This window comes from Schistocerca nitens, chromosome 1 (assembly GCF_023898315.1).
Source record: "Schistocerca nitens isolate TAMUIC-IGC-003100 chromosome 1, iqSchNite1.1, whole genome shotgun sequence".
Taxonomy (NCBI): Eukaryota; Metazoa; Arthropoda; class Insecta; order Orthoptera; family Acrididae; genus Schistocerca; species Schistocerca nitens.
The window spans coordinates 876,932,998-876,954,823 of NC_064614.1; the positions used below are offsets into that span (position 1 = coordinate 876,932,998).

The following is a 21,826-nucleotide window of genomic DNA, read 5'->3' on the forward strand; positions in this document are numbered from 1 at the left end:
AGTGTGTAGTCAACTATTCTTTTAAAGTTGAACCAGAGTTCTTCTACAAGCTCTTGACCTGTGCTGAAAGTTTCAAGGTCCTCATTGTGATACAACTCTGCTGATTGTTGATCTAGTTTACTAAGCATATATATCTTCCTGCTTGTTTTAGTTGTCCTTTGTACTTTGGTAATCATTGTTGCCACAACCGCATCATGGTCTCTGATATCAGTTACGATGTGGACGTTCTCAAATAAGTCAGGTCTATTTGTTGCCATTAGATCCAATATATTTCCACCATAAGTGGGGTTCTTAACTATCTGTTGTAGGTGGTTTTCAGGGAAGGCATTTAGTAAAGTTTCACAGGATGTCTTATCATGCCTACCACTAGCAAAACTGTAATTTTCCCAATTAATTGTTGGTTGATTAAAGTCTCCACTGATGATTATGGTAGGACTGGAGACTTTACATGTAAGTGAACTGAGGTTATGTCTAAAGTTTTTGGTTACATCAGGAGATGAGCCTGGTGAACAATAGAAGGATCCACTTATCATTTTATGCCTACTCCTGTTACTAAGTCTTGTCCAAACAATCTCACGTGCAGCCTCCATTTCTGTCTTGGTGGATTTAAGTTTCTTGTCTGCTGTGATAAATACACCACCTCCACTTGCCATTTGCCTAACCTTTCAATATACAAAATCAGAGCAACATGATCAGTGCTGGGAAAAATGCTACAAATCATGAGCTTCCTTGAAACTCCATGCGCAAGGTTGGTCTTCTCAACCTTCTCTGCCAGTTGCTGGAATGATCCAAGAATGACCTCAGAGCCCAGACAACAGGCATCATTTGTTCCAACATGCACCACAATTTGCAGCTAGTTCCACCCTGTTCCCTCAACGGATGCCAGAATAGCCTCTTCAGCAAGATGAATGAGGCCTCCAGGCATATACACTGTTTGCACCTGGTGTTCTTTCCTGTCCGTTGCTGCCATTTCTCTAAGGGCATCAGTTGCTGCACATTTGAACTGCCAATGATTAATAGACCCCTATGCTTTTGCATTTTCCTCCTCCTGACACTGGACAAAACAGGTTTCCCCAAAACAGGTGAAGTGAGTCCCACTGGCTCAGTTTCAGTGAAACATAGCACCTCAGCTATATAGCATAGCACACCCTGAGTCCTTGATGTTCCCCATCCACACTGTACAGGATGGCCAGATCTACCATTGACATGCCACTCACATTCAAGTGGATGGGTAATGAGAGATCCTGTACTTTCTGCAGAGGAGGCTGGATCCATGGGAGAGGATAGTACTGGAGGTACCTCTGGTACAGGTATCATGGTACACGAACCTTGGAAGTTCTTCCAACACACCAATTCAAAGCAGGTGCCAATCATTTGACCGTTGTCAGGGCAATTTCCTGCTGGTTATGAATGTCAACCAACTCATCCCATGTTTGAGAACAGCATTCACAGTCGGGCTGCATTTTGGCTGGTGTAATGTACAAATAACTTTAAATTGAACCTGCTGAGTATCTTTTAATCTGTTTAGCTAAAAGGTTGTTAATTCCATGTAAGAATTGAAGCAGCTATGCAAAACAAGATTTCTATCAAGGTGACACAAGAACTTCTGGTAAAATTTCTAGTTTCCTAAAACATTTTTATGTTTTTTATTTATTTATTTACACATCTAGTTCCATAGAACTAAATTGTGGAGCAAATGTCCAAGGTCATGGAACGTGTCAGTACACAAAACTACAAGATAAAAGTTAGAACAGATGAAATAAAATGTTTATGAACCCAAAAAAAGTCAAGCCATAAGTTTAAGTAAATGCAATCGACAGTCTAACATAGGAATCAGCTTAATTTTTCAAGGAACTCCTTGACAGAATATGGAGTGATTCATGGGGAAACTCTTCACTTTTGATTTGAAAGCATGTGGATTACTGCTAAGATCTTTGTGTTCTTGTGGTAGCTTATTGAAAATGGATGCAGCAGTACACTGCACACCTTTCTGCATGAGAGTCAAGAAAGTGTGATCCAAATACAGATTGGATTTCTGCCTAGTATTAACTGAGTGAAAGCTGCTAATTCTTGGGAATAAGTTGATATTGTTAACAAGAAACAACAGTGAAGAATGTACATATTGAGAGGCCAATGTCAGAATACCCAGAGTAGTAAACTTACACCACTTATTGCACAAACTGCCCATTTCCGAGCCAAAAATATCCTTTGACAATGGGAAGAGTTATGCCAAAATATAATACCATGTGATATAAGCGAATGAAAATAAGCAAATTCATGTCGAACGATCACTTACTTCAGATAGTGTTTGAATAGTAAAAATGGGAGCATTAAATCTCTGAACAAGATCCTGAATGTGGGCTATCCACGACAGTTTACTATCTATCTGAACACCTAGAAATTTGAACTGTTCATTTTCACTATCATATGCCCATTCTGTGAAATTAAAATGTCGGGTTTGTTGAATTACGTGTTAGAAACTGTAAAAACTGAGTCTTACTGTAATTTAGCATTAGTTTATTTTCTACAAGCCATGAACTTATGTCATGAACTACACTATCTGTAATGCTAAAGGGCAGATCATTTATATAAATAAGGAACAGGAGTGGCCCCAACGCTGATCCCTGGGGCATCCCCCCTTTGACTGTGCCCCTCTCAGACCCCATATCACAGCCACTCTCAGCACTGTGAATAATGACCTTTTGCTGTCTGATGTTAAAGTGAGAGGCGAACCAGTTGTCGGGTACTCCCCATATTCCATAATGGTCCAACTTCTGGAGCAATATTTTGTGATCAATACAATCAAACACCTTAGTTAAATCAAAAGATATGCCTAGCATTTGAACCTTTTGTTTAATCCATCCCGTACTTCACAGAGGAAAGAGACTATAGCATTTTCAGTTGTTAAACTACTTTAAGCCGAACTGTACATTTGATAGCAAATTATGTGATATAAAATGTTCAATTATCGTTACAGGCACAGCCTTTTCAATAACTTTAGCAAACACAGATGGCATAGAAACAGGTCTAAAATTGTCTAGAATATCCCTTTGTCCCTTTTTATGAAGGAGCTTTGCTACTGACTACTTTAATCATTCAGGAAACTGACCATTTTTAAAGGAAAAATTACAAATATGGCTAGGTACAGAACTAACATGTGCAGCACAGTACTGTAATATTCTGCGAGGCACTCCATTATATCCATGAAAGTCCTTAGTCTTCAGTGATTTAATAATTGACTCAATTTCCCCCTTGTCAGTATCACAATGAGTATTTCAGACATCAATCTCAGAAAGGCATTTTCTAAGAGAGTTAAATGATTCCCTGTAGAAACTGAGTTTTTATTTAATTCACCAGAAATGCTCAGAAAATGATTGTTAAATACTGTACATATATCTGACTTATCAATATCAGAAATATTTTTACTGCGAACTGACGTAATATCATTGACCTTGTGCTGCTGACCAGAGACTTCCTTCACAACTGACCATATGGTTTTAATTTTAACCGGTGAATTAGCTAGTCTATTTGCGTACCACATACTCTTTGCCTTCCTGATAACATTTTTAAGCACCTTAAAATACTGTTTGTAATGGGCTACTGTAGCTTGATTGTGACTACGTCTAACATTTTGATAAAATTCCTGCTTTGTTCTGCATTATATCCTTATCACACTAGTCAGCCACCCAGGCTACCTTTTACTGCTAGTAACCTGTTTAGAGCATTCTAATGAAAAGCAACTCTCAAAGAGCATGAGAAATGGTTGAGGAAAGCATTGTATTTATCTTCTATATTATCAGCACTATAAACATCCTGTGCTCTTGTTTCTTAACAATGTTAAGAAACTGTATTGCCATTGGATTAGATTTCCTACATAATTTGTAATTATATATAACATTTATTTGAATACAGAAGCCTTTTAGTGTTAGTGTTAAAATTTGTGCATCATGGACTGAAAGGTCGTTCACCCCTGTACTAACACATCTAGTAATGAAGAATGAATAAAACTATTATCTATGGCTGTGCTACTGTTCCCCTGCATCCTGGTTGGAAGAAATACAATCTGCATTAAATCATATGAGTTTATGAGCTCTACCTACATCCTTTTTCTTGCTTAATCATATACAAAATTAATATTGAAGTCACCACATATAACTAATTTTTGGTATACTTCATATAAAGTTAACCAAGAACCCTCTCTAGCTTGAGCAGGAATGCTTTTAAGTCAGAGATAAGGGACCAATAAACAACAACAATTAGAAGTTTTGTTTCACTAAATTCAACTGCCCCTGCGCAACATTCAAATACTTGTCCAGTGCAGTGCCATGATACGTCTATGGACTCAAATGGGATATTGTTTTTTACATAAATGGCCACTCCCCCATTCCACAAAGACTTGCTTGAAAAACAGCCAGCTAATCTGTATCCTGTAAAGAAAGCCTCTGATCTGCCAAATCATTAAGTGGTGCTCCGATACACCAATAATATCAAAGTCAACATCTGTAAGCAGTTTACTGACTTAAATCTCTAATACCTCTTCTACTTTGATGAAATATGCTACTTCCATCTCTATTTGGGTACTTGACCACCTCCGAAGGTGATTACTTTGTTAGAAGGACTTCCTTTAATTAGAAGGACTTCCTTTAAACAGGTATACCTATCATCTGACTTCAATTGAAAGAAAGTTGTAGCTCTAACACCAACTACTACAGGAATTTTTCCTTGAGTGACCCCACCACCACCCACTACACTGTCACCTATAAGCTCTGCAAGCCTCACCTTCCCATACCTATTGACGTGCCGTCCATGTCTTGTGAACTTAATTATATTTGTTAGCAAACTCAAAACCAGAGTTAATTTATGATAAATGCAGATAATATATGGGACTACCTCTCTTAAAGGAGAAACTAAATGTAACACAATACATATATTAGAAAATCTACTACAGTGACCTAATCACAAATGCTGATTTGTTACAATTTGCCTATAGATTATCCAAAGGATAATGGTAGCTCCCAAAAATTCTCAAAAACACACTTTTATTTGTGTTGATATACAATGAAATTTAGGGGTGATTTATACTTTGACTGAACTGTGAACCACAAATGCTGATTTGCTACAAATTAAATTATGTATCCAAATCACTGGTACTGCTAGCTTATGAAAATATACTTTTGTGAGCGTCCAAAACTTCTGCAACTAACCTATTTCTCACATAATTGTACAGTGAAATTAGAAAAAGATTGTTTTGAATGAGGATGGGCCTACTGTCCTCAAAAATTATTAATGAGCACAATTTAGTTTAGCCTACAATTGATTATAACAGTACTAGTTTGTCCTTTCTCATGGTGATGTATTATTTTCTCAAAACTGGCTTACTTCTCTGATTTATTTCCAGACCTGATAAACTTGACAGATATAATTGTGCTGGAACAGTCCAGGATTTTGCAGTGGCCATGTTATGTGATATGGATAAGCCTGTTATGTCTGTGCAGAATGCTGCAATGTGGGGCTATTTTGACACAAATACATCTGAATGGAATACTGATATTTTACAAAATGCTGGATTTCCAACCCATATACTACCAAGAATTGTCAAAAGTGGAGAAGTTGTGGGAAGTCTTGCAAACAGTTGGTATGGGATTCCCAGTGGTACTCCTGTAGGTATGTTGCCAAGTGTGGGCACATATGATTCCACCCTACATTAGATTCTCAATAACATATGTTATCTGTAGAATAGAAAAAATTATTTTTAATATAGTAGCATGTTAAGCATTTGAGAGACTCGGATAGAAAAGTGTTTCTGTTTTTTCTATAATTCAGAGATTTTATTACAGCAGAAAATTTTTTGTTGTGATTTATTGCTGTCATACTCAAAGTGATAAGCATATTTACACACAATATTAGTTTTATCGCACTGCTTAGTTAACAGGTATATATTAAATGGAAGCAAAATTAATTGTTTGTATAAAAAAAAGTTACCAGTGGCAGAAGTGCATCTGAAAAATAAGACAAAAATGGATATTACTAGAGGGAAGTGATGCAGTTACTGTAAGAACTTCAATCAAAGGAGACAGAAGGCTGTGATTTGTTGAGGGGAAACTTTTTTTACTTAACTTGTGAAAAAAATAGATAACTGAAAACATTCAAAACATTAAAGATACCAAACATTGCTATGACCATGATGTTTTTCTGTGTTGCCATACAAAGCATATATCAGGACCTGTATTCCACAAGCCAACTTTTCATATCTGATGGGTACTTTTGGTACCACTGTAATCTACTTTCATTCCTACTACAGTCATGATTGGTGAACGGAAATGATGACTATCAATAAGCTCCTATAAACTACTTGAATTACTCTGATATTCCCATCTTGCTCATTTTGTGTGAGACTGGCATGGGAGGAAGTAATATGTTACCTGATTCTTCCAGGAACATACTCAGAATTTTAAAAGCAAACGTTTCAGTGACAGGCAACTCTTCTCTTGAGCCTTCTGCCACTATAATTTGATGAGCATCTCTGGGATGCTCTCATACTTGTTAAGTATATCCTTGATAAAATGCAATGCCCTTCTTTGGATCTTTTCTCTTTCCTCTACTAATCCTACACATTAAGGGTCCAGGATGACAAGCAATAACCATTCAGTGCTGGATTTCATGACTGGTATTTGTGTGTGTTTTTTTTTTTTTTGTGATTTTTAAGGGCATTAGGCTGTGGTTCAAAGCATATTGTATCTCTACCTAATGTTTTGTCTTCCAGTGCTGGTGACATAGGTGTACCAGGCTGAAAGAATCTGCAAACCACAATACATGGGGGATGAGCTTGATCATTTAAGAATTGCTTTCAGAAGAAACAGCTACTTTGACAAAGTGATAAATAGAGCACTACACCCAAAAGGTCTGTAGCTTATAAGGAAAAAGAACCAACTAAATGGTTACAGATGACATAGCAGAGAACCATTGTACTTAACTCAAAAAGAAAGACACTTGAATATTTGAATGCTGTAAAGGACCTATGCTCTGTGCTTTCCACAGTAGGAGTATATAAAATCCCCTGCACATGAGGTCAAGTATACATAGGAACTACAAAACGAAACATAAACACTCACTTTAAGGTAAACAAGAGCAATTGTCATATGGGCAACACAGATAAATCAGCAGTAGCAGATAATGCACTGGAACTAGGGAACTACCAAATTCATTTCTCTGATACTACGGTTTTCTCAAGTTTTTAATCATTACTACTCTAGAATGTACAAGGGCTGTCTAGAAAGTAACAGATGTTTCACTCTGTCATGGCTATGGGCAGGGCTACAGGTGCCATCTTGGAGCCATAGTGTTCCTACACTCAGTATGCATCCAGCACTGCTAGTGTGTGGTCTGTGTCTCTGATAATTTGTTTTCTGTGATGCATTAAAATGTGTGCTGCATTAAAAAATCCTGCCACTTGTGACATGCATTCTGTGATTAGGTTTTTGTCGCCAAAAAACTACAAACCAATTAAAATTTATCGCAATCTTTGTGATATGTACTGAAAAGGAATAATGAGTGAAAGCCGAGTGAGACTGTTGCATTGATTTTAAAAATGGCCCTATCAGTGTCTGCAATGAGGACTGCAGTGGTTGGCCTAGCCTTCTGATTGACAAACTGGAGATGAAAATCAACAACATTCATAAAAATTGTCGTTTCATGATTATGGAATTTTCATAACATTTTTCACAAATTTCATGGAGTTTGGTGCATGAAATTTTGCCAGAGAAGCTTCATTACCACAAATTTTATGTTATGTGTGTTCCCAATCTCCTAGCAGAAGGTCACAAAGAAACAGATTGGCTGCAGCACTGATTGTCCAGAAGATTACAAGAAAAATGGTAACAAAGTTATCAATCTTATCATGACTGGGACAAGACTTGGGTGAAGCATGTCAGTTGTGAAATGTAAAGCCAGTTGATGAGACACAAAAATTCTCCCAAGAAACCAAGGAGGTTTATACAAGTGCTGTCACCAGAAAAGATCATGGCTACTTTGTTTTGGGACTCTAAGGATGTGATTCTCATTGATTTACTTGGGCATAGCACAACATTTAACTCAGAGAGGTATTGACAATCACTGAGGAAGTTAAGGTGAGTGATGCAAAACAAGTGTCAAGCAAAACTTAGCACAAAAGTTCCCCCCCCCCCCCCCCCCCCCCCCTGTGACGACATGTTCATGCATGGCCAATTGTACCTGAGAGCTCCTACAGGATGTTGGATGGGAGGTGTTTGATCATGCACCATACAACCTGGATTTTCTTCCCAGCAATGCAGACATGTCTCATACGCAATACTTTGATACTGATGCTGAACTGCATGCCTGTATAAATCGATAGTTGCAGTCGCAGGTGGTAGATTTCTACAGAGATGGTATTGTGACACAGTATGATAAGTGCCTTAGTTTGAATAGCAGTTATGTAGAAAAAAAATGTACTAAATAAAATTTAGTTTTTCTGTATTGTTAATATTTTATTTCAAAAAATCTGTTACTTTCTGGATAGCCCTCGTACCAAGGCCATAGAAATTCAGAAGCACAAAAATAAAAGTTTAACAGGGAAGGAAGAGGATTGAAACTAGACAAGTTAAGGGCATTAGTGCTAAATAAAACAAACAGCATTAACTCTTCCCCACAAAAGCTCCGCCATCTTAGGCAGCAGTCTGATGATGTCATGAACTGGCCATTGCATGGATACATATAAACTGTTTGGCTTGTTGAACCTGTTTATGACAGTAACTGCTTTCTGAGTCCTATATTTCTCCAGCATTGGAAGATGAAACGTTAGGAAAAGAAATATGCCTTGGACCAAGACCTAATGCCCATAAAACAAACATGAGAAGCAATAGTCAAGAATAAGTTCAAAGGTTTTAAGCTACCTCTTGTTTTTGTTCTCTTTTATATCACTCCAGATGTTTACACCCAGATATTTTACTGTTGTTAGATGAAGAATATCGTGCAGAGTGCATTACTAGGGAAAGTTTCAAGAATTGGAGCAGTGTGTTAAGCAGTATGTGCAAGAGAAATGCAATGATGGCTTCCCAGTTATTTAAGAAATTAACAAAATCTGGCCATACTTTGCCAAGACACTGGTGCATCATCATTTGCCAGCTACTGTAACTGATGAACTCTGCCACAGAGTTGAAGTACCATGGAATGATGTAGGCCTACCCTCATCTGTCATCTGATCTCTGTTCAGCTCCTGCCCAAAGATTACAGGCATTGTTGCTGCCAGAGACAGCATATCTGAGTACTAAATTTTTACCATGCATACACCCAAATTACCTACAAATTTAATGAAGTAGTCTTCCTACTGTACTATATTGTATAACTATCATTAGTAAAATTTCTTTGTTTGGTATCCTAACTTGTCTTGCAGTTTTTATGACCAACAGTATGTTGAGAAGATCAGGATCAGGCAGAAGAAAGATTGCCACATTATTAGCATATATTTTGTCAAGCAGTATCTGCAACTAGTTCATATGTTAGTGGTACTTACTAGTTATATACCATTTTAAGCCAAAATATTTAATTTATTGTTGGAGTTCAAATGCTACAACTCTAGACAGAGTTATATCTCTGAAACGCATTGGAATTAAAAAAGTAAATAAACTGCTGTAACTGAAGATGGTGTATTACTGACAAAAATATCCATAACCTAGAAAGTTTGTCAACAATGAATCTCTGTGTTCAAAGACTGCAAATTTTATGTAATTATTTACAGTTCTGCTTTCAGCTAGTCTTTAATGCCATTTCCCATTGTTACATGTTGGTTTGTAAATTTACTTTTATTATTAAAGCATAAAAGTTATTCTTCTTTAACTTCCAATTTTTCAATACCAGGAGCAGCATTGGGGGATCTTCCATGTTCAGTTCTTGCCACACTGGAAAAAGATGATGATGCTGTGATGAATATATCTACATCTGCACAGCTAGCATTTGTTATGAAACCAGATTTTCAACCTAGTCATCAATCTCCAGGTACTTTTATTAATAGTTTAGATCTCATTAACATAATACGACTGAAAAACAAATGCAGCCTCTTACCTACCACTTATTTCTGTAATTTTCACTTACCATTGTCAGTTTTGAACTTAAGTGTTTGTAAGAGTACTGTATCTTGTGATCCCAACCTCAGTGTGGGGTAGGTTGATTTATTTAGCATCAATGCTTTACAGAAAAGTTGCATGGGGTATTTGTTGCTTTTAAAATGGTCATTGTTGAGCACTTCTCTGACAATTCTTGGGCAGTATGGGAATCATATGTGCTTAGCTGCGATGAACAGATATGTATCAAGTATGTGGGTATGAGGAAACAAGTAGCCCAGCATTTTTGTAATGTATAAAATTGGGAGATATTCTAAAATTATTCATTGATACCTGAGGTCAAAGAGTTATGCAGCTGATAGGAACTATAAATTAAGAAGGTGTATGCAGTGCTCAGTCTGTGAAAAAAAGAGGTTCTGGTACAGTGATTTTCCTGGAAGGAGGGTGTGTTTGAAATTTATACTTCTTAAAACATTATTTTAACACTTTCCTGAGCATCTTAAAAGTGTGAATACAACATTAGTTTCACATCGCTTCAGCCACAATGGAAGTTCAATCATACATCTCAAAACCTGAAATTCTGATTTTTTTTCCATCAGAGGTACTAGTATGGGATACCAGTGTGTACCATCACAAATGAAGCATTGGGTGCATGTATAGCAAAGTTAAGAGAAAGGGGGAGAGCACAGGGGGAAAGTAAAATATGCATAGCAGGAGAAAAAGATAGAGGGATAAGGAAAGATTTCAATAAATTATCTGGAATGGAGTAGAAAAGTAATCTTGGGGTTGGGTTATGTTGGACAGATGGGATGGGGCAGGGCAAGGAAGGGGAGGAGGGTGAGAAAACTATCTCATTCTACTCTCTCTCGCCCCTCCCCTCCTCCCCCTCCCTCTCCTCATCTCTTCCATTTCCCCACACTAAAACTATCCAAGATCGGTATTCCCTCCATCCAAGTTGCAGCATTTGAAGGCAACTGCAGCTGTGTGTTTGAAAGAGAGAGAGAGAGAGAGAGAGGGGGGGGGGGGGGAGGGGGGGAAAGTGTGTGTGTGTGTGTGTGTGTGTGTGTGTGTGTGTGTGTGTGTGTTAAGTAAGTCCTTACAGAGCATTACTCACAGGAGGTTCAAGACCAGTCCAGTTCACATATTTAATCTGACCAAGAAAGATTAAAAAAATAACCAGACCTGCAGAAATATGCTAATCCAAGGGTTCAAATTCCAAAACACAGCCATTTGCAGCACAACAAACTTACTTACCCTCTGTTTAGTGAATAAAAGTTTTTAACTGTTTGAATCTGAGATTGATGAGCATAGAATTAAGAATGTCATTCAGGTAAATCACTTGGCATTTGAAAAGTGATCACTCAAGATATGATGAACACATTCAACAACTACTCATACAAATTTCAGCATATTTTTGCAAAGAGTAACTGTGCTGTTGAGCATTGTAAATGTAAGAACAACGGCAACAAAATTTTGTCAGAATAGTGTTTCCTGCTATTATGTGAAGATATTAAAATTGTTTTCACAGCTTATACAGTTTCATTGCCTATTGCTCAATGGAACATAAATCCAGGGAAGCACTACTACGAATGACAAAGTTTATGTACTACAGAACCCAGTGCAGTAATATGAACCAGAATTCTTCTAATTTTCATGTCTTCCCTTTGGGAACTATAATCTCTGTGCATCTCTATATGAACATAAGCACTCTCCTTGTAGTTTCTTCCCACCAAAATTATGTGATGGCTGTGCACTGTACAAAGCTAAAATGCTGTTCTGAATCTTTTCAGTCCCTTCTGCAAGTCTCCTTTGATAAGAATCCTAGACATAGAACATGACTATACAGTTCACCAGTTGCAACTTTTGTAAATGATTTCCTTTCATAAATAAGTAACAGCTTCTTGCAGTGTTCCCAGTGACTGAATGTGGTGTTTTATTTATCTGTAACCAGATTTGTGTGTTAATTCCATTATAAATTACTTTATATAAAGTACTCCCAAATATGTAATTCCTGTGATCTACTACTGATGCTCTAAATAAAAGTGTTTATGTGTACTATAGTCGTGGGAATCCACAGAAATTTATCCAGGGGGGAAGGAGAGGGGGCACAAGACTTAAAATTACCAGTTTTTTTGTAAATGAGTTGGTCAGTTTTGAAACATGTCATGCCACGAGAACAAAATTTTATAGGTGGCACAAAAAATTCCAGGGAACTGATGGTCTTCCACTCATTTGTAGAAGTGTGCAAGAATTCTGTAACGTATAAAAACTCTATACTCCAGATTCTGTGGCGAGGAGGAGGGGGGGGGGGGGCAATGTGGAGTGCCCCCCCTTGTGGATGCGTATGATTACAGTACCATTATATTTGCTTGCTGGAATTTATCTGTAAATCTGCCTGAATCTTAAACTTTTTGGGTAATGCCATATTTATAGACAACAGCATGGTCTAAAGAATCAAGATTTACTGACATTAACTTCTGATGTTATAGCACAGTTTGTGTGATGAAATGAATTCTTCCTGTTATGAAGTTCCCGATCCAGTTCTATATCTATTTGGATACTGTAACAATCCCAGAGCTCTCTCATCTTACAAAATATTTTTCCCTTGAAACTTATGATATAAACTAATTTCCCTTAATTTGATTTTTTATTTGCTCCTGCAGATTATATGTTGTACAGAAGTGTTCTAGTAATATAGCACATGTTGAGTTAAAGAATATAGTATTAACTGACATGAACATTTTTCTACACAAACATTTTAGATATCATATATATACTGTTTTAGCTAGTTTCTATCTACAGTTGGCTACATATAATATTACACTCTGCAATTTTTTGGCATAAATTTGTGTGAATGATTAAAAATGGATGCTTGTTTTTGAAGCCTGAATATTTTATCAGCTCCTACAGCCATAGTCCAAAAGTTTGTATCATAGGAGAGAATAGATAGAAATATGAAAAATAAGGCACTAATATTATTTCTCCAGCAATGAAGTGAGAAATAGTGCTCAGTTAAAAGCGTGCTGAGCAATGTTTCTTGAGCAGCTTATCAGTTTGCTCATTTGTTCGTAGCTGATTGTCCATCTGGATGCCTATGAACTGTATATTAATTTTCTGCTTGTCAGTATCCATTTCAGGAACTTGAAGTTTTATTTGTTCTCTAACATTGCTTAATAGGGGTTTTTGACAAATTTAAGGCTAGACTACTTGCTGTTAACTATTCATATACATGGTTAGTGACTATAAGGGATGTATAGTGTTTTGAACCCTTTGATCAGGATACTTGTGTTATCAGCAAATATTACTATTTTTACCCTGTTATAAATTATACTTTGTAAATCATTAATGTAGATCAACAAAATCATTGCTCCAAGAAACAAGTCTAGAGAGACTCCTTATTGGTACACCTGTCCGTGTTAGGGCAACTTTTTGTTTCCTGCAATATATGTTAATGACATAAACTCAGTCACTTGAAAATGGCATAAAAGGCCAAAACCTGGCTCATAATTAAATAAATGACAATACAGTCAAGTGGCAGTGTGTTCATTTAAAAATTATTGTATGACTGTTGCTCAGCAACATCAAAAATTGTTTAGGAAATTTAGTTCAGCTAGAATTTTTATTAAACAAAATATAGCTCTCTGTGTGGAGAATCCCTTCAGGAAGCCAAAGGTGTCAGTAAGGTGTTTTGTGTAGTGTGGCTGTAAATCCTGTCATACACTATTCTCTCAAAACTGTTGAGAATGCTGGAAACAGAGAGATGGGCTAACAGTTGGCTATTACATGCCACTATCCACTTCTTTGAATTAACATCACTACCCTTTGTTCTACTCTATCACGAAATATCCTGGTTTACATCAATTTGTTACACATATAGCACAATATGTAACTCGTTAAGTCTGCACATGATATGAAAATCTTATTTGATACATCACACAAAGAGGATTGAATACTTATAAGTAATTTTATGGTCTTTACAGCTTCTTTAGGGGTTGTGCTTTTGAAATGAAGTGCTATGTTTGGTATTTGTGATTAAGCAGCTCTATGGCTTCTATGAGAGGCTGATAACTGTAGTTTCCTGTTTTTTCAGTAGTGTGAGAAAAAAATTCATTGAATTCTAATCAGGCAACTTTTGACTATTCTGGCCCATTCTATCACCAGAGAACTAGGACATCCTGCTTATTCTGGTTTTTTGTTCCTGCTGGTATCACTTCTATGGTGTTCCACATGGTTTTTACTTTATTGTTTGACCTGCTAATTTTTTGTGCACAGTGCATGTCTTTGGCCTTCTTGGTTACACATGTCTATATTTTGCAATATTTCTTTTGATATAATTTTACTGACAAGTTTACACTAGCCCTCTGTTCTATACACAGGTCCCTTTTATGGCCATATGATATTCTAATTTCAGTTGTTAGCCCCTCTTTCCTTGCACTTGGGGTTGGTTCGATTTTACTCTTGATTTGGGAGAATCAGACTTCAAAGTGTTTGAGAAAGAAGTTCAAGAATGAATTTAATTTCTCATCCAAGGTGTCTGCCTGATAAGCTTGTTCATGTTGTAAATTACTTCCAAACAAACTAATAGATTCTGTATTTATTATTCTAACATGTCTGACTAGGATCTGACCATTTACCATTTCTCTGCTGGTAACTTTTAAGGCTGTCGTTTGATCATACTTCATTATAATGTTTGTGGTCCAACAACAGGTTATCAATAATCATCTTGCTGGGCCCATCTACTAATGTCAGAAAATGAGATCATAGAGAATAAATTTAAAGGTAGACAATGATGATTCCAAGTGTTTATGATTGTTTTTATTTGCAAGAAAATTAATATTAAAATTTCTACATAATATGCTCTTACTGCTGTTCCTATAAAGTTTTTAAGGAATTGTTTTTAGCTGGACAAAGAACTGTGGAATACTGTATTTCCTGTAGGTGGCCAAGAACATTTGGCATGTAAATTGCCATCAGCCCCCCCCCCCCCCTTTTCCTTATCTCCTTGTCTCACATTGGTCCTACAGAGTAGCAAGAACCAATTAAAATGTAACTAAATAATTTAATAATTCATGTAGCTTCAAGGTGATGTTCAGCAAAACAAAACATATCAATTGTTGCATATATATCAGCTATTTCATGAACTGTTTTCAATGAATAGTGCACTCAGACATAAGGCTGTGCAAAGTTCACATAAAAATTATTAACTTACTAGAGATGACACTCTTTAGTGTGATTACAGGCGTAGAACAACTGATGGATTCATCACTGCAATGATCTGGTTAGAAGAAGAATTACCCACAAAAAATACAATGTAATGGTGGTGATGATTATTATAGGTTTAAATCTCAGTTGTCAGTCACTCATTCCACTGGAAATTCATTCAAGTAAAGGGAAATGGTTGAAAGAGAGACAAAACCCAGGCAGCTGAAATTATAGCCAATCACCAGGAATTGATGCTGACATAGAAGCAGAATTGGCCACACCTGGAGGATACTACACAGCAGATTTCTGTAGCAGATAGTGCACCCTCTCACCCATCCCATACCAACATCACTGAATAATATGCCAAGGAGGGTCATCGTACACTGCATGACCAAAATGGAGTGAGAAAATGAAGATTTATATGAAGTAGAGAGCTTATTAGCTTAAATGGATGTATAAAATATGTGCATAAAAATTTAAAAATGCATGATACTGTGGGGGGAGAAAGCTGCTTGAGGCCTCTCAGGGTATGAGTCACAGTGAGAGGTGCTCTGTCCTCATCCACCCCTGAAAATTAAGTTAATTAGATTTTGTCATAATGTTCACTTTACCTCAGAAAATGTATAACTTTTTTGGCTGCTGTGACATCATGTGCAAGTATCTGGAGCAAGGAGGAGAGGTAGATAGGTTCATGGCTTGTCTCAGGTTAGTCAGCTGGATAACACTGTGAGAATATAGATTGTTGTTGTATGATTACCACAGCTGCACGGGCAAGTCCTCTTGATGTAAAAGGAACTCATGGGTAACAACAATGTAAGAAAACATAGATTGCTACTTACCATAAACAAGACGCACAGAGTTGCAAGGTGGTCACTATACTAGTGATTGCAATGGCAAAGAGGGCTATGCCTGAAGCTGATCCTCTAGAGAGTCCATTTTCCTGTACACTTTGGTTATGAGGGACTGGACCCAGAACAGTTGGACCTTCTGCAGATCAAAGAACGTGATGGTCAGTTGTTGGTGATGTGCAAAAACATTGCACTGCAGATTCCAGACATATTAATTGGTCTGTAGTGGGTCAGAGTACACAAAAGCTGCTTTGAAACTATGGTAAATATCCTGTGGCTCCCAGGCACCATCCCATTCACTAAAGAGATTGGTCAATAATTAGTCAAAATTTGTGAGAAATTTCTTTGTTTCAGGATAGAAATAATGATAGGATAGAAATAATGATACTCTCCCTCCGTTGGCAGAGAAATTCCCCTTCTTGTCAGCACTGCTAAAAAAACCAAGTACGTGTTTGATGCTGTCATTACTAAGGTGTTTAAGCATTTGACTGTAGATTTTATTTGGTCCAGGGTCTGTGTCTCAACATTGTTAAACCACAATGAAGCTCCCATTCACTGTAAGGAACATTGTATGACTCAAGTCCTTGCAGACAGATGGATAATTAGTTTTGGTCTGCTGGGTGTTTACAGATCATACAGTTACTGCATGCAGATGCCGTGGCAAGGTACGCTTCAAAAAATTCAGCAACAACTGAGGGATTGGCATAGATGTCGCCATAGATGTCGCCATTTAAGGAGATGTCAGGAGCTGCTGTTGATGGCTAGTGGGTGCAAATGTGGCAACGTTCAGTTCATACTTGAGATGAGGGGATGTGGGCTCTCATGGACTATACATACTGTTCCCCACACTCCTGCTTTCTCCTTTTTTGTATTAAAAACCATGCCTTTGCTCAAAATCTCTTTAATGCTATTACATGTTCCTCAGAAGAATAAAATTTGTGTCATTGAAGCACCCTCTGACAGCTGTGCCTGTTTCTTCTAATTACCACAGCAAAAGTTTCCTGTGGGGAAGTCCTGGAGAATGGGATATTGTTGCTTTTGCAGCACATATAATTGTATCAATAGTATCTGCTGTTACTCATTTGAGATCTTTCTCCTTCAAATGTTGCATTGGAAGTGAAAGACTGCTAGTTGGTTTTCCAAAGCAACCATCATGGTGTGCATTCAGTGGTTGGAGAGTTGAGAAAGACAGCGTGATAAAAAAGTGGTACCTGTCACAGAGACTGCCATGGTCACTCCTCTGAATCAGTGGTCAGATGCTTGGGCTGCAGGCTGTAATGTCTATAGCTGAGTATGTTCCATAGGGTGTACTGAAATGTGTTGGAGCTCCAATGTTAAGTAAGAACACTTCCAGTCCTGAGATTAATTTCTCTCTTATTTGACACCCTGCTGGATGTGTTTTAGCCCCCCCCCCCTCCCCCCAGAGAATTGCAACCATTGAAGTCCCCTAGTAAGACTGATGACCTCAGATGTTAAGTCCCATAGTGCTCAGAGCCATTTGAGCCTAGTAGGAGGTAGGGTGGAGGCAGCTGTTCCAGTAGCTTCACCAGCTCTTGATACAGCATGTACTTTCAATGAAAAACAGTTACTTCATTTTTGCAAAAGAATTTCCATCAGTTCTTGAGCATACCAAGAACTGCCTGAATTATCTATCTCCATTTCTTCTTATCCTGACTCTCATCCCATAACTTGAACAAAGATGGAAATACCATGGTATTGTAAGTCTCTGCACTGAAATCTTGTTTCCTATCTATTGAGAAGGTTTTGTTGGCGCAGCTACTGGTAAGTTTGATTTATTTCATTGTGGATTGTCCACTCTGATGAAAGAATCTCCACATGGGCACCATGCCACCATGGCAAAGGCTACATGGCATAGTAGCTGCTGCCCAGAGTCCTGGTACCCTGATCGCACATACACCTAATCCTCACGATACATATGGAGTTTGCAGTTCAGGTATCAGCTGTGGGATCCTGTGTTATCAGGGGGCTACAACCACATGGGTACATGATGACCCTACATGTTCAATTGATTACCACACTGGACTTCAGGTGCAAGCATAAATACACTCTGATAATAAGTGCATGAGATCACAGTGCATGGTGAATAGATTATGGACCATATAAGGAAATGATAATCTAATAACTGTGGGGGACTGGAACATGACATTAGAAAAAGGTGCAGAAGAAGGGATCACTGAAGAATATGGGCTTGGTAGTAGGAATAAAACAGGGGAAAGAGTAACTGAGTACTGCAATAAATTTCAGCTAGATATAGCACACTGTTAAAAAAATCACACGAGGAGGAGATATACATGGAAGAGGCCTGGAAATACGGGATAATTTCAGTGGAACTATATCATGGTCAGACAGAGATTCTGAAATTGGATATTGGATTGTGAGGCATACACAGGAGCAAATATAGACTTGGATCGTAATTTAATAATGATGAAGAGAAGACTAAAATTTAAAAGAATTGTCTGGAAGAAACTGTGTGGAAAGAAATGGGATACTGATGTACTGAGGAATGATGAGGTGCATTAGAATAATGAGTACCACAGTAGGCAACTCACCTGAAGAGGACTGAGCAGCTCTAAGTTAGGAATGAAATAGATAGGAAATTCAGGGAAACCCAGTGAAGTGGCTGCAGGAAAAATGTGAAGAAATAAAAAAAAATGGTAGATTGAAGGACCGATTGAGCATATGGGAAATCTTGGGTGAAATTAAAAACAAGAGTGTCAACATTAAGTGTCAGTGGGAATTCCACTGAATCACAGAAGAGAGAGTGAAGGCCTCTAAGAGGGGGAAAGGACTTGTCTGATGATGTGATTGAGGAAGAAACGAGATTTGATGTGGAAGGCATAGAGAATCCAGTATTAGAGTCAGAGTTCAACAGAGCTTTGGAAGATTTGTGACAAGTAGGGCAGAAGGAATAAATAACATTCTTTCAGAATTTGTGAAATTGTTGGTGGAAGTAGCAACCAAGTGATTATTCAAGTCTGTGTGTAGAACCTATGAGTATGGAGAAATACCATCAGACTTTTAAAAAAATGTCATCCACACAATCAAAGATAGCAAGGGCTGGTAAGTGCAAGAAATATCAGGCATTCAGCTTATCAGCACTTGCATCCAAGAGCTGACAAGAATAATACGCAGATGAATGGAAAAGAAGATTGAGGACCTGTTAGATGATGATCAGTTTTGCTCTGTGGGAAGGCAAGGGCACCAGAAACATAGTTCTGATGTTACACTTCATAATGGAAGCAAGACTTAAGAAAAATCAAGTCACATTGATAGGATTCATTAATCTGGAAAAAGCATTTGTCATTGTAAAATTGCGCAAGATGTTCGAAATACTGAGAAAAATATGAGTAGGTTATATATTATATACAATATCTACAAGAAAGCTAGGTGGAACAATTAGAATGGCAAAAAAGAATGAAGTGCTTAGTTTTAAAAGGGTTTAAAACAGGGATGTAGGCTTTGTCCTACCGTTCAGTATACACATTGGAGAAGTGGTGTCAAAAATGGAAGAAAGGTCAAGAGAGAGATTTAAATTCAGGGTGGAAGGATATTAATGGTAAGGTTCACTGGTGATGACATTGCTGTCATCATTGAAAATGAAGAAGAATTACAGGACATATTGAATGGAATGAATAGCCTTTGAGGACAAAATATGGATTGAGAGTAAACTGAAAAAAAGATAAAAGTAATGAGGAGGAACAGAAATGAGATGAATGATAAACTTTACATCAAAACTGATGGCTGTGAAGTAGGAAAAGTGACGAAATATTGCTACCTTGGAAGCAAAATTCAAATGATGAAGCAAGGGTGACATAAAAAGCACAATAACACAGGCAAAGAAGGCTTTATTGGCCAAGAGAAGTCAACTACTAGAAACATCAGCCTTAACCTGAGGAAGAAATTTCTGAGAATGTGTGCTTGGAGCACATTATTGTATGAAAAAGAAACATGTACTGCGGGAAAACCAGAAAAGGAGAGAATCCAAGCACTTAAAAAATGATGGTGTAGAAGGATGTTCAAAATTTGGTGACCTGATAAGATAAGGGATGAGGAGGTTCTCTGCAGAATAGGTGATGAAAGGAACATAAGGAAAACACTGACAAAAACAAGGGACAGGATGACATGACATGTTAAGGCGTGAGGGAATAACTTCCATAGTGCTAGAGAGAGCTGTAGAAGATACCTCTACATCTACATGGATACTCTGCAAATCACACTTAAGTGCTTGGCAGAGAGTTCATCGAACCACTTTCACAATAATTCTATAATATTCCACTCCCAGACAACGTGTGGGAAAAAACAAACACCTGTTTCTTTCTGTGTGAGCTATGATTTTCATTATTATTTTATTATAATCATAGTTTCTCTCTATTGAAGTCAGTATCAACCAAATATTTTTGCTTTTGAAGGAGAAAGTTGGTGATTGAAATTTCATGAGAAGATCCTGTCATAATGAGAAATGCCATTGCTGTAATTATGCCCACTTCAAATCCTATATCATGACCATGACACTCCCTCCCCATTTCTCAATAATACAAAACATGCTGCCCTTCTTTGAACTTCCTCAGTGTACTCCGTTAACCCTATCTGGTAAGGATCCCACACCATGCAGCAGTATTCCAAAAGAGAACAGACAAGAGTAGTGTAGGCAGTCTCTTTAATATATCTGTTGCATCATCTAAGTATTCTGCCAATAAAGTGCAGTCTGTGGTTCACCTTCCCACAACATGTTTTGTGTGTTCTTTCCATTTTAAGTTGTTCATAAGCGTAATTCTTAGGTATTTAGTTGAATTTACTGTTGTTAGATTTGATTGATTTATCGTGTAACTGAAGTTTAATGGATTCCTTTTAGCACTCATGTGGATGACTTCACAATTTTCATTATTTAAAGTCATCTGTCAATTTTTGCACCATACAGATATCTTTTCCAAGTCTTTTGCAATTTGTTTTGATCTTCTGATGACTTTACTAGGCAATAAATTATAGCTTCATCTGGAAAAAACCTTAGACTGCTGCTCAGATTGTCTCCCAAATCATTTATATAGATAAGGAACAGCAAAGGGCCTATAAGACTGTATTGGGGAATGCCAGAAATCAGTTCTGTTTTACTTGATGACTTTCCATTAATTACTATGCACTATGACCTCTCTGAAAGGAAATCAAGAATGCAGTTGCATAACTGAGGTAATATTCTGTAAACACACAATTCGATTACAAGCCGCTTGTGAGGTACAGTGCCTAAAGCCTTCCGGAAATCAAACATATGCAATCAATTTGAAATCCCTTGTCAATAGCACTTGGTGTGAGTAAAGAGCTATTGTGTTTCACAAGAATGATGTTTTCTAAGTCGATGTTGACTTGTGTGCCAATAGACCTTTCTCTTCAAGGCAATTCATAATGTTCGAACACAGTATATGTTTCAAAATCCTGCTGCATATCAACATTAATGATATGGGAGCATAATTGAATATTGTTGTGACCTGTGCAACTTTCTAGTCTTCAGGTGTGGATCTTTTGTTGAGCAAGCAATTGTATTCAATTGGTAAGTATGGAGCTATTGCATCAGCATACTCTGAAAGAAACCTAATTAGTATACAGTCTGGATTGGAAGACTTGCTTCTATTAAGTGATTTAAATTGCTTCAATCCTTCAAGTATATCTAATTCTCAGTTACTCATG

At 37.4% G+C, this 21,826-nt stretch overlaps 1 protein-coding gene across 5 annotated transcripts in view; it reads left to right on the forward strand.

Moving 5' to 3' along the window:
- Nucleotides 1-21,826, forward strand: part of LOC126263670 (sedoheptulokinase-like) — a 179,039-nt gene that overhangs the window by 56,467 nt on the left and 100,746 nt on the right. For all 5 annotated transcript variants that reach the window (XR_007546887.1, XM_049960804.1, XM_049960812.1 and 2 more), the window contains 2 exons: nt 5,399-5,664; nt 9,874-10,011. Coding sequence is in view for 4 of the 5 variants with exons in the window: in XM_049960804.1 (XP_049816761.1) it covers nt 5,399-5,664; nt 9,874-10,011 (404 nt within the window). In the remaining variant the exon portion in view is untranslated. The remainder of the gene's footprint in view (nt 1-5,398; nt 5,665-9,873; nt 10,012-21,826) is intronic.